Source organism: Crocodylus siamensis, chromosome 3 (assembly GCF_052110815.1).
Source record: "Crocodylus siamensis isolate JL-2025a chromosome 3, ASM5211081v1, whole genome shotgun sequence".
NCBI lineage: Eukaryota > Metazoa > Chordata > Crocodylia > Crocodylidae > Crocodylus > Crocodylus siamensis.
The window spans coordinates 116,063,892-116,077,954 of record NC_143397.1 but is presented as its reverse complement, the minus strand read 5'-3'; the positions used below and the strand labels follow the sequence as shown (position 1 = coordinate 116,077,954).

Here is a 14,063-nt window from a genome sequence, read left to right as displayed (position 1 = left end):
CTTTGAAAGACAACTTGTGCTCTTGGAATGGAGAGATGACTTTCCAGTTACTAATGCCAGTAAGATGCTAAGAGTAATGTTTGTATGACCTTTGAAAATTTCTTCAGCCAACTCTCTCTCCATACCTGCTCTCCTAGGCCTAATCTGTATTATGCAGTTTTGTTGGCAGAACTCTGATCCAGCCTTCAAAATCTGTGAGTGCCTCCTCCCAGTTCCCTTGTGGCAGCAGAAGCCCTTTGATCTGCTGATAGACCAACAGCATCTTTCTGACTGCTAGCTTCTGCCACCACTTGACAGCCAGCAGAAGGTGTGTGCAGATGCTTTTGTTTCTGCTAGCTGCTGTGGCCCTTGCTGTGTATACATGCTCTTGTGGCTTCCCTATGAACAGACCTTCTGGCATTAGAAGCAGCCTAGCACATACTAACCCCAAGTCATTGATTGAATGAAAGGAGTGTCCTTGTTGGGTGAGGTGCTGCCCAAGAATGTAGTGAAGCTGCCTATGACCCAAAGAGCTCATCAGTGCTCATCAACAGGCTGTGGAAGAACAATTTCTCAGCTGGTTAAGCAAGGGATGGTGTAAGAGGGCAGTGTTGTACCACTGCAAGGATGGGATATAAACCCTACAGAGGCTGTATACCCAGTCTAGAATTCTTCTGTGTCCTCAATCTATGTTTAGGTCCTGCTGCTGCCCTATTTGGGTGGGCCTTACATGTATGTACAGCACTGCTGCAGCAGCTGCCACTAAGGCTGTCAAGAGGGACTCATTTGGGAGCCCCTAGCTCAGGGGTGGGCAAAATGTAGCCGAGAGACCGGATGCAGCCTGCCAGGCCATTGTATCTGGCCTGTGGGGCCCCTAAAAATTTAGAAAAATTAATATTTATCTGCCCCTGGTGGCCTGTCATGCGGCCCTTGGTGGCTTACCAAAACTCAGCAAGCGGCCCTCCGCCAAAAATAATTGCCCACCCCTGCTGGCTGCTACTGATGAGCTACTATTCCTGTCGACTTCAGTGGGGAGACTGGTGCTGTAAGTTTCTGGCTTGATCATCGTTGTCACCATGCCAGTTACTCAGTCCTGTAACTTGGGTGTGTGGACCTTTCTCCAGAGCCTCAAATCTAGGCAATGTCTATATTTTGCAGGTTTGAGACACCTCTCAGACAGGGTCTCTCTGCTCTGGCCTACAGTTGGGAATCTTTTCCAGGCTTTTGTCATCTTCCTCATGATCAGAGATCTGGGTTTTCTGTTTTCCTGTGGAAAACAGAGAAAACCACAGATTTTCCCCTTTATAGGAGGAAAACACAGATTTCTCATTTTACTAAAGAAACCTGTGGATTTTGCAGTTTTGCAAAGAGCTCTCTGCAGATGGACAGAGGTCCAACCTGCAGGGGGCTGGGAGGAAGCAGGAAGAGGGCAGTCAGGCAGGGGGTGCACATGGCCCCAGGCAGCTTGGAGAGCAGCTCCCGCAGCTAAGGAGGCAGGGTGGGATTGAGGCCCCCATAGGGAGGGAGGGAGGGAGTTGGGTAGGGCTGGGACTGCTGCCTAGTTGGGCGGTGCATGTGACTTGGGGCCTGGGGCCACAATGCATGGCCGTAGGGCCTCAGTGGGGAGTGGGACAGGGCCACAGGTGGTTTGTCCAGGGAGTGGGGGGGGGGCAGAGGGGCTGGCCCCCTGCTGCTCTGCATACTCCCAAGGGCAAGGGGGACCTATACCCCCCAGATTTGTGTGCAGGGCTGGGTGAGGATGGGCTGCCTGCTGTGGGCTTCGGTTCCTGCCCTGCTGCCCTCCCTCGGGTCCTCCTCAGGCTAGCAGGTGTGATTCAGCACTGCCAGGCACAGCGGGGCCATGCAGAGAAGTTAATTGCTGCCACGAGCTCCACGCTGCCATGGCGAGGCATCCCCTGTGCACGAGGCAGCAGCAGGTGTGGCAGCACATGGTTGTGCCTTGCTAGGGCAGCATGAAGCTCGCAGCGGCAAGCAGCCTCCCTTTGTGGCCTTACTGAGCCATACAGTGCTGGGTCACACCCACTGGGCTATGGAGGCCCTGGGGGAGGACAGCAGGGTGAGAGCTTGAGCCCACAGCAGGCAGCCTGCACCTGCCCCTGCCCTGCACGCAGATCTGGCTTGGGGGACATAGGTCTGTTCCCAGAGCCCTGGCAGCTGGGGGCCCCCTCCAGCAGGGTTGGGGGGTTCAGGGGGCTGTGGGTGGGGCCAGGGGCACCAGCAGGGCCAGGGGACTGTGGGGGGGGGAGTGAGGGGAACCAATAAGGCCAGGGGGGAGTGAGGAGCCAGGCCCTGTCCCACTATTTATCCAGTAGGCAGCTACTAAGATTACTGTCCAAGCTCATCCCTTTGACCGTATTGCTGTTTATCCCTCCATTCTCAGGCTTATCACACAAAAGTTCCCTGTCTTTGTTCTCCAGGTCCGATCCAAGCCCGACCTATTCTTTTCCATTTGCCATCAAGAAGTTATTTTTTGCCTCTTAGTCTGTGATGCTAGTGTCCCTTGCCCACCTGTTATAGTATCAGCCAAGCACCTTCATGCTTTCTTCTGTGCTGCTTTTCATAGTCCTCAATAAACATCAACAAAAGAAATCTTTTTGAGAACCCTCTGTACAACCTGGGCATAGTGTGATGGCTGGAAAAAGACTACAGGCCAGTCCCTGATGCACCAAGACCATGGCCAGTTATGTTGACCTGTATCGCCTCATTGTTCCCTGGTGTCCCCTTTCCCACAGCTTATCTGTGTCCATCAGTTGTTTTGCTAAGACAGTGAGTCACTGGGGAAAGGCACTATTCTCTTGTTCTGTATTTGCAAACACCAAGGACTCCAGTCCAGCATGAGGACTCATCATAGGTTACAGTTACAGATAAATGGCATAGCATCTTACCGCTCACCTCTTTGAACAAAGAGACCATAGTCTGACCCTGCCTTGAAAGCACCTCGTGAATTTCTAGGCACAATGATGTAATAGATGAAGCCAATTATGATCCCCAACAATGGGCATTTTACATGCGTGGAGGGGTTTCCAAGGTAGGGTATGCCAGGCAGCAGAGTAAACAAAACTAGATTTCTGATCAGATATTTTTTTCTTCCAAACCCCATAATTACAAGGAAAAATGCCTTTCCTCTCCCCTGCAGGTCGTCATGCTGAAGAATGACATCCACCACTGTAAAGCCTCGGGGATATTTCTCCGCCTGTCAGCGGGAGGTCTGATCGCAGACAATAACATCCACTCTAACTGCGAGGCTGGGTTGGACATCCGGAAAGGAGCCAACCCTCTGATACTGGTATGTGCGTGTCCTTGGTTCAGCTCTGCTTGGTACCAAACACTCCCACTACATTCCTGTCCAAATTGTACTAGAGATTTACCCTCGCTTTAGTGCAGCTTATTTGTCCTCAGGGTAGCCCTTCTAGGTTTGTAATGAACTTAACCTCAAAATAATTGGTTTCAGAGACCTCCTGATGGCAAATCAGGTTTCATTAAACAAATGTGCTATTGGTCCGTTTTTAAATGATCCCCAAATGATCCCTGACCTTAGAACTGCATGATTATGTAAGGAGCAACATGCCAGGTGTAGGAAGACGGTCTTCCTCCTAAATGTATATTAAACAAGCAGCCAAACATTTCAGATGATTGCATCTGTGCTGAAATGATAATGGTAATGATCTTGTGGCTGCCTACAACCTTATCAGGGGCCACCAGCAGGGACTCGGGGCAAGCCTGTTCACCAGGGCCCCCTTGGAGTCACTAGGAACAATGGCCACAAGGTGAGGGTGGATAGGTTTAGGTTAGATATTAGGAAGAACTACTTCATGGTAAGGGTGGCCAGAGCCTGGAATAGGCTTCCCAGAGAGGTGGTGCTCTCACCTTGCCTGGAAATCTTCAAGAAGAGACTGGATAGGTACCTGGCTGGGGTCTTATGACCCCTGCCACCCTCAGTGCTCCTTCCTGCCCATGGCAGGGGGTCGGACTAGATGATCTGTCTAGGTCCCTTCTGACTCAGTGATTCTATGATAAATTCTTGATAAACGATAAATCTCTGATGAAATGATAAATCATAGGCAGGCAATAACTTGTGTTGATTATGAAACTTTGATCAGGTCGCCTGCTCTAAACCCACCTGTCCCTCTGCGCTGCGGCTCAGTTTAACATTTCAAGCTTCCACAGAGCCACCACTAGAAAAAAGCGACTCAACAGCCTGCCACACAATAATTTATCCCACAAATATGAACTTTCCTACCTAAGACTGCAGCTGCTCTAGTCCCAGGACAGGCAATATTTTTATTGTGTTATTACATCCTATTATTACAGTAGTGCTCAAAGAATTAACTCAAGAGATGGGATCTCAGTAGATTTGGAGGTGTACAAACAGAGATCATAGAGTTACATCCTAAATGAAACTCTCCCAGGTGACCCGGGGCCACATTACAGGTTGGGAAATAGCCTTGTACCAGTTTCAAGCCCAGTTATTTGCAGTTGGAAGCAGGAACACTATCCAGACCAGAAGAGCTTAGTTGCCAGCAGCTCTCATGGATCTTATCTGGGGAGAGAGGAAACCTCTGTTGTTCCCACTAGGAGCTGACAGGTGCCTAAGCATTTTTGAAAATCCTTTACACTGTCTGCCTGAGGTCCCTCACAGACCTGACTCTTAATGCTTCTCATGCTGTAACCACTTCCTCAGTACTGAGGAGGAAGGGGACCAGAAGATCGGGGCAGCCAAAGAAAACAAGGAGCTCCATGGCAGCTCATGGAAGCATGAGCAGTTCAGGATGATCTGTGCAGCATTCTTAAGGCCACGGAGAAGCACAATATTACTGCAAGGCAATCAGGCAGCTAAAGGGGATGCTTGGGTGGTGTTTCCCATCAGAATGACTCTGTCTTGCATTTTGCTTTATTTGAACACAGGCCTGATGTGTTCTGTGTTATTTTATGATTTTTCAGTTTGAGGAGCCCTGAGGGGTTTTTATATGGAGCAAGCTGGAAGACTGATTCTGCCATATGGGCCTTTTTTGTTCTGCTTCCCCAGTTCCTTTGAGTTCTTCCTCCTGCCTCTACCACTGAGAAATTCTGGCCCTGTTCTGCTGAAGGCAGAGTGGAGCCATGATTGCCTAAATAGCAGCAACTCTGCATGCCTGGGCAGTGAGTGACAGCCCCATAGAGATATGGGAGGAGTGTAGAAGTGTGTGTAGGATCTCCTTGAGCCAAACAGAATCGCTTTGATTTAGCTTTGTGGGACTTGAGGGAGGGACTCCAGCCTGGGTTAGGGGATACCGAGGGGTCACCACTCTTGTTCCTATCAGGAGTGACCAGCATTCTTTTTCATCTCTGGCTGTTGGGCAGGCTGCAGCCTGTGCCCAGCTGACACTTCAAAGGGTGACTACAGGGCATAGGAGCCTACTTGTGAGTCTCAAAAAGCAGGTCATGGGTAGACGTGGAGACTGTGAGACAGTCTCATCTCAGGCCTTCTAGGGGCAGTAAGGCAGGTGCCTCTTCAGTATTGCCGCAGGTCTTCTAGAGATGGGGCTGAGATGGCAGTCGTACCCTGTGTCTTTCAACAGGCACTAAAATCACCAGGAAAGTTGAGTTGAACATAAATGTGATCCATTAAAGGTGTTTGTGTTTTTGTAACCTCCTGGTCACTGGATTGATTGTCTGTCTGTCTCTCTCTGCCGGGTCGTGTCTGTGGAAGCTGTTCAGCTCCAGGCTGCTGCTTACTTTTGTTGACTTGTCTGAGTGATTTTGCTGCTTACTTTTGTTGACTTGTCTGAGTGATTTCTCTCTCTCTCCTGTTTTACCTTTATTCTCTCCACATGTGCATACATAAAACTGCAGTGTAATAAGATACACAGTGGCCTTCGCTCAGGCATCGTTGTCCTTGGCAACGGAAAAGGCATCATCCGTAGCAATCAGATCTATGGGAATAAAGAAGCCGGCATTTATATCCTGTATAATGGAAACCCCATAGTGAGGTATGTTAGTAAGCAATGATCTCTCTCTCTCTCTCTCTATCCCCCCCCCACCCCCATTTTAAATTTTCCCTCCCATCTTCTGTTTTGCATATGTGAACTTTTTTTCTTGCTTTAAGGAGCACAAGTCTGACTACCAGGTGCACAGGGACCCTTGTGTTGCCCCAGTGCCAGCATTTAATTCATTTCCAGGGGAAAAGGAACTCTATCAAGGCTGCACTGTTAATCCTGTGTGCAGTGGACACAGCATTTGCTGGTGGGCATAGAGTATACGATGCCCATTCCAGTTTGTCTCTCTGCTTAATGTATGGACAGCAAGCAGTTTCTTTTTTGTTCTTTTGATCTGTCCTTCTGCCTTGGACAGATCATTTTAAGTATATCAGATGCTGTCAGGATTCCTTCACATTAACAAAATTTCCCTGGACTGAATATGTTCCTTGTCTGAAGAAGGGTTTCAGATGAATGGCTGTGCCCAGCCTAGCATCCTGCATGTGCTGCCTTTTGAGGAGTGTCTCTGACACAAAAAGAACAAATTAGTTCCTTGGGGGCATTGGTGACATGTAGGGGGTGCATGCGGGTGCACATCAACAATTGCCACCCCCCCCTTCACCGATGCTGCTGATCACCCCAAAAGTCCATCATTTGTGTCCCACAGGACCTATATTTTTAGTTTCCTTTGGCTGTCTCTTACGCCCAGAAACATAACCATGGCAGAAGTGGGTTTTATTAGTAATGGAAGCTGGAGAAGACACCATTCCTCCTCCCTTCCTTCCCTTGACAAAAGCAGTCTTTTACTCTGTGATAGGAATGTCCCTCTTCTGTGGGGCTTGTTAGTTATGTCCTTGGGATCGCATATGTGATGCTGAGCCGGTACCTAGATCTCTCTTGTACATGGGAAGTAAGATAGATGGATGCTGGAGGTAGTGTCTGGTTCCTTCATGTCACCTAATGTGGGTGGCCCCCTCACCAGAGGAGGGGGAAGGGATGCTGCCCTCTCTTTGGCTAATGTGAGTCTCTCTTATCAGGAGCTATATATGAGGGCAACACCCTTTCCCCTTGCCCTGGCAAAGGGACTATCCACATTGGGTGATACGAAGAGACCAGGTACTACCGTCATCATCCATCAGTCCTGCTTCTCGTGTAAACAGCTCCTGATAAGTCATCACATGAGCTGAAGAGACTGGCCCAGGGGCTTAAATCTGACCTTGCTGTTCTCCCTGGTTGCAAGAGGATGTGGGCCTGATACATTCCTGGGGTAGGTGGGGGATGGATCCAGATGACAGTTAAGAAAGTAATGGCAGCATGCATCTATAGGAGACCAGTACCTGTGACACACCAGTTCCATCACAAGGTGCCCCTTCCACCCCTTCCTTCAGCCCTTGGGTAAAGGAGGACTGGGCACTTTCAGCTGTGGGGCTCCAGTGCTGCTGAAATGATGAGTGCAGTCCACCACATTTTAAGGCATGAAATATGTGGAGGAAAACAAGGGCTCAGAGGGCCCATCCCATCCAAACTGTATTTCTTTCTAACCAAGTCATCCTAAACCTTCATTTTCCTGAGAATAAATTGAAAGCCACTGCATGAGCCCTCTTTTGAGATTTTATTGCAGAGTTTCACCCTGATGTCCTCAGTTAGAAATGTTCCTACTTCAGGCTGTTGTGGTGGTTGGTTGACGTCTTTTCACCCAGATATGACTGCATTTATTTTATCTGTATTTCTGTAAGGCGTAAGGGCCAGCTGAGCCAGCTAAGATGAGAGCCCCATTGTGCCACCCACCCACATGCCCACACACATATACTTAAGGTGTGAAGGTCCTACTTGTGAAGAACTCCCACTATGTATAAATGCAGAAAAAAATTAATATTCCCATTGTATGGACCAGGAAGAGAGAAACAGATTTGTACAGAGGGACAGGCTGGGGACTTGAACCCTTGTCACTTAAATGGCAGTCTTCTGTCTCAACTGCAAAGCCATCCTTTGTTTTGTCTCACTGATACACAAGGGCCATCATTTGTAAAGTGTTCCACGATGAACATGGGCTGTACAAGTGCAAAATGTTAGTATAGTTATCATTGCTGAATAAGTGGCTGCAGCTCTTTTATTTGCCACCATTAGTTGACATCATTAGTTTAATGATGCAGCTTTTTTATTTGACATCATTAGTTTAATGATGTCAAACTACCTTTTAGTGATTTGTTTTTCTTACTAAATGGAAGTAATAATAATACTTTACATTAATATAAGGTACTTTTCCATTGAAAGGAACCCAAATTGCATTATAGGGTACAGGTAGATAGATATAGCAGTTGTACCAACTTCAAAGGATATGAGTATAAGCTGTTATAATGTACCTTGTCATGTCGGCCAGCTCCTGTAGTGATGCAAGTGTGGCAGAACCATTGCAACTTTAACCATTTCACTCACAGTTAGTTACAGTAATTTAGCTCACTCCTAAAGCAATTAAAAGTTATGTTAGTTCATAGCTCCAAGCTTTCTTTATCTGCTGCTGAAATGCAGCTGCTTCTGGGGTGGAATGAAGCAAGAAATAACTCAGTGATGTTACACAGCAACTTAAAGCAGAGGCATAACTAGCTGATTTCACACGCTTGGCAAAACCCTGCCCAGGAGAGAGTGCTGAAATCTGGGTAAAACGTATGGGGGTGGGGAAGTAGAAGGGGAAGGGTGTCAGTTGTACCTGAATAGTGAAAGGCTCAAACAGCTGCTGGTGTAGAGCAGTCTGCCTATGCCTGGCACCTTTTTCACCTGCACCAAATTATGCCACCAGTTTAAGGTATGATAAAGAAGATGTTGTTTAGAATTGTAACTGCACGGAGCATATAGTAGCTCAAAAGGGATTGCCCACACTAAAAATAATGCATAATTATTAGTACTTTAAGCCCAAATGCTGCAGGCCCTTATTTAAGTGACTTTCTCATTAGTGCATAGTTTATGCCAAGTGGTGGATTCCAAGTGTTCTTAAAAGCCTCTTATGGCAATGCTTAAGTATTGGTTTCAGACCACTTGTTCCAAGATCAGAGCTAGAAATGACAAATCTGAAACAGATTTGCCAGGGTCAAGAGGAGATTTCTTTATTAAGGGATAACAAAAGTGCTCCATCAGACAAGGAACAGTTTCTAAGACAGAGCTGTCTTCTATATGATATATAACTAACAAGTCTGGAAAAAGACAATGAAGAGCAGATGATTCATTGTACAACTTCCATTTTGACCTTGGTCACAATGTCAGTAGTAGCCTTCCAAAGTACCATACTGATACCTTGTAATCAAGAGCTATCAAGATCAGTTGACACTGTAAAATAGGAAAGGGTGGAACGAACAGGCAGGGATAATTTACTGTGGGGTTCCATTAGGGGAAGGAAATGTATTATGTATAAGGTATCATTGTTTTCCTAATCACTGCTGATCAGCATATTTGAATGTAAATTCCCCATTTTGCCCCCACCAGTTCATCAGCACTCTTGCGAGTCCGGGCTTTGGATGCACTCTTTTGATTACTACCCCTGTCACTGTGCTACTCTCACTGTGCCTTAGCACACTGCACTCTCATTCATGGTTCTTGTCACCTAACTCACTAACCCAGTCCTGTCCCCATGGAGACACAGAGGTCAAGAACAATCTGCGTGGTTTGGTAATTGGCTGAGATACACAAATGTATATTGCAAATCCATGGACTGCCATACTGGCTGTGTCCAAGCTTCCAGATACTAAACACCCCTATCATGTGTCTAAGTACCTGCAGGTAGACATGGATAAAAGTAAATAAACAGTGGCTTGTATGTAAAGTACCTTCTTTCCCCATTCTCTGGTGACACCTTCCCCCCATTTGATGAAAGATTTTTTTGCCCTTTTCTGAGGCCCACAAACCCAGCTGCCCAGTGGTCCTAGCAGCCATCTTTTGCACCAGGGCCAGTTGGATGAAGTTTACTGTTAAGTCCCTGGTAAGGTCTGAGCTACATTTTTTAAAAGTGCATAAGTCACTTAGGAGCTGAAGTCTCATTTTCAGAGTGATTTAGGCACTTTGGACCCTAGTCTCACTGGAAGGATCTTAACGGTTATATCACTTTTGAGGCAAGATTTTGGTTCCTAAATGAGCTAGGCAGAGATTGTTAATTGTATTTAGGTGTAACTTTACTCAACATTGTAAAGCCTGAACTCCATTTGCATGACTTGAGATCCAGATCAACTGGGGCACTTTTGATAATGGGATTTAGTTCCTAAACCACTTATGATGATGCTTATCCCAGTTGGTGAACTCAGCTGCTTTTAAACACTATGGACCTTGAAAACAGGACATAAGTGATTCAGTGCCACCAGACTGCACCACAGCTCTTCACTTTTGATTCAGTCATCAACAGAAAACTGTCCAAGAGGATATACCCTCTGGGACAGTCAGCATTAGATGCTAGGAGGGTAGGGGGTGGGGTCGTTTGAACACCTGAAGTGCTATTTAGGCATATCTCCTAGGCATTGAGCTTTGGAACAGTGACCTCCATGGACCTGTGAATATACAGAGAGCACGATGCAGCAGGAGTCTATAGGATTTTAATTGTGGAGCCCTGTATTAATGTTTTCAGCTTTCAGTATGTTCCTCACTATACTCCTGTTGTGCTCATGGAACAATGCTGGTTTCCTCTAGCTGTCAAAATGAGCAATCCAACTAAGCATTAAGAGGTAATTGAGCACTGAAAATTTGCCTTAAATTCAGGCAGTACAGTTGCAAGCAATAAAAGATCCACCTGCATTCAATGGAAAACAGCATGTCAACCAGAGATAAGCCACTAGGGAAATATTTGCTTGTGGGTTGGATTTCCACACTAGGGTCAGCTCTTTAATGAATCTCTCTCTCACCTTTGTCATTAGGGCAGATCCTATGCAATGTTTTGAAATATATTACCCCTCATGATTTGAGGAGTTTGCTGGAAATGCAGGATTTCTCCTGGGTTGTTCCAGATAGAAGGAGAAACTGATAATGGAGTCAGGTGTGTTGTTGATACAATTCTGTGTTTTAATGAACACAGGAACATTGGGCTGATGGGAACCGTCTGGGTCACTGAAGCCAGTTCCTCACTACTGCAGGCTCCACATCCCTTCCACAAACTTAGCAAGTTCTGTCTTGAAAGCAGTCAGGTGTTTTGCCTTCATAATTTGGAGGCTGTTCCAAAGCTTTCCTGCTCTGGTGGTTAACAAACTTTAATTTCCAACCTTTAATTTTTTTCTGGCTGGTTTATCCCCATTTGTCCTTGTGCCAGCTCTGTCCTTTAGTTTGAGTCGCTCTTCTTCAGGCTGGGGGCATTTATAGATAACAGTCAGCCTTTGGTTTGCTAGACTAGACAAGCTCTTTCATCTCTTCTCATAACATGGATTCTCCATCTCCTTGATCACCCTCACAGCCTTTCTCTGCCTCTGTTGCAGCTTGAGTCTTGGACAGGGATGACTGAAATGTCACAGTATTGCAGATCAAGTTACCAATGCCATATACAATGGCATTTATACTTCCCTCTCTCTGCTGGTAACACCTCAAGGGATACATCCTATGATTACATTAGCCTTTTTTATGGCCTCATCACCTTGGTGGCTCATAGTGAACCTTGGGTCTGCTTATACATCTAGGTGGTGGAGCAAAACTGTGATGGGGTCACTGGGGAGGCACAGTGATTGTGGTGGCGGTAGTGGTATGAGCCAGGTTGGAAGTGGCCTGCACCCAGAGCTAGTTTCCGCTAAAGGGGTGCCCTGCTCCAAAATGTTGCTGACCCCTGATCTAAAGTATTGTATGCATTTCTGGGCTCCACTTTTTAAGGACATGGAGAAATTGATAAGGGTCCAGAGGCAGGCGATAAAAATCACTATAAGGGTTGGAAGGCAAGCCATACGAGGAAAGGTTTAAAGAATTAGGCATGTTTATCTCTGGGGAAAGATGATTAAGGAGGGAGATTAAAGCAACTTTTTAAAATATTTGAGTAGCTGCATAAAGCAGAGGAAGAAAACTGTTCTTTCTTACCATAGAGAACAGGACAAGATGGCATGGGTTCAAATTGCAGTAATGTAGATTTAGACTAGAAATCAAGAAAAAATTTCCATTGCCTTACTGTTCTAACAGAAAGGAATACACTGCCTAAGAAAATTGTAGAATCTCTTTCATTAGAGGTTTTCAAGAGAGGGCCAGATAAGTGTTGGTCAGGTATCATCTGGGAGTAAAAGTCCTGATTAGATATCAGGAAAAAAAATTATTCACTGTTAGAGCAGTGAGGCAAAGGAATAGGTTGTCTGGAGAAGGTGTGGACTCTCCATCACTGGAGGTGTTCAAGAAGAGATTGGACAGCTATGCTCAGAGTTGATATAAGTATAGTTATGCCTGTGTTCTACTCTGGGTATTTCCCATGCTTCTTTGCTTTGCTGGTTGCCTCATGGAGCTGGGAGAGAATTCCTCCCCCTTCCCCCCCTGCCCTCTCCCGCTGCTACATGCATCAGGGTTTTTATTTAAACCTTCCTCAGCAGCATTGAGTGTTGGCTGCAGTAAAAGTTTAGGATTTTGACATGCACTTGATGAGACTTAAGCCTGGAGGTTGCTACCTAAAGGGTCTTGCCCTCCACTCAGGGTCAGACCAATCACCATATTTGGGGTGAGGAAGGAATTGGTATGGTCAGATTGGTATGGAGTGCAGGGTTTCTTTTGGTCTTCCTCTGTAGTGGGGGGCATGGCTCTCTTTCTGGGAACTCTAGAGCACACATTAATAATCTTTGCAGCAGCAGGATGTTGGCCATCATGGTCCTCCTGCTTTACCTGTGTCAGATTAGGTTGTTATGTCTTGTGGTTGGGTCAGGGTTGACTGTGTAGTTTTGCTAAGAAGTTAATAATGGATTTGTATGGGATGGTTTGGATAGGGATGGTCCTTCCTCAGGCAGAGGGTTGGACTAGATGACCTATGGAGGTCCCTTCCAGCTGTACTTCTTGTAGGGGGTTGGACTAGATATGCTTTGAGGTCACTTCCAACCCTGTTGTTTTGTGATTTCCAACTGATGAGCTCCCATGTTTCTGTAGAATCTCATATTACTCCCCAGTGCACAACCTTGGGCTTTGTACTAAGTAATTTCATCCCGTTTCCCTGACTCCAGTTTTCAAGTTGATCTAGTTCTATTCTTCCTCCTCTGTGTTGACAATTCCTCCTAACTTTGTGTCCTCATTAAGTTTGATTTGTACACTCCTGCCTTTTGTACCAAGCTCAGTAATTAAATTATTAAACCAGGAAGGTCCTGAGACCTACCTTGGAGGAAATCCACCCCTAGCATCCCTCTAGCCTGTCATTTCATTTCACCTTTCAGTACCATTCACTGCCATCTTTCATTTTGACCATTTCTTCCTTATAATTCCTCTGCTAAACCACATCTTGTCCAATTCACCTAGTAGTTTTTCATGGCATCACATCAGATCCTTTACTGATGTCCAGGTAGATGAGATCTATTGCACTTCTTTTGTCTAAAATAGTGGTGCCCAACCTCCCCCTTGCTCCAACCCTTCTACAGGCCAGATGGGTGGTGCCAGGTCTATTTGCAGTCCAGATGATGGGCTTGATCCAGCATGTGGGGCAGGCATAGTGGAGGCCTGGTCTGCCCACATAAAATGGCCTGGCCCCAATCTGTCCATGCACAGCTGGTAAGGGAGTGGTCAGGCCCTGATGCAGCTGCATGGCAGTGGCCCTGGGTGGTTACGGATCTGGCTGCACAGCGCTTAATAATTTGGTAGCAGGGTAGGACTGGCAGTATTAATTGCCTGCTTCCCCGACGCCAAATTTCCTGACTCTTGGAGATCCCTGCGAGCCAGATGGCATGGCTCTACAGTCTAGATTTGTCCCATGGGTCAGGGATTGAGCACCCTGATCTGAAAAGTCTTTTTTTTTTATCAGAGAAAGTCTATTCTGGCAGGATGTCTCTTTGGTACATCCATGTTGTATTTTATCCCCTTTTTAATTCCTATCCATACCTTTGATTTTCTTCAAAATATGTCCTAAAGCCTTGCATGTTTCTTTCGTCAGACTAATATGCCTGTATTAGTCCAGATCACTTTTTACCTATTTTTTAA

At 46.3% G+C, this 14,063-nt stretch overlaps 1 protein-coding gene across 3 annotated transcripts in view; it reads left to right on the top strand.

Moving 5' to 3' along the window:
• FBXO10 (F-box protein 10) overlaps positions 1-14,063 on the top strand; it is a 65,944-nt gene that overhangs the window by 31,349 nt on the left and 20,532 nt on the right. For all 3 annotated transcript variants that reach the window (XM_090039069.1, XM_090039068.1, XM_090039067.1), the window contains exons 4-5: positions 3,137-3,286; positions 5,833-5,969. In XM_090039069.1, coding sequence (XP_089895195.1) covers positions 3,137-3,286; positions 5,833-5,969 — 287 coding nt within the window. The remainder of the gene's footprint in view (positions 1-3,136; positions 3,287-5,832; positions 5,970-14,063) is intronic.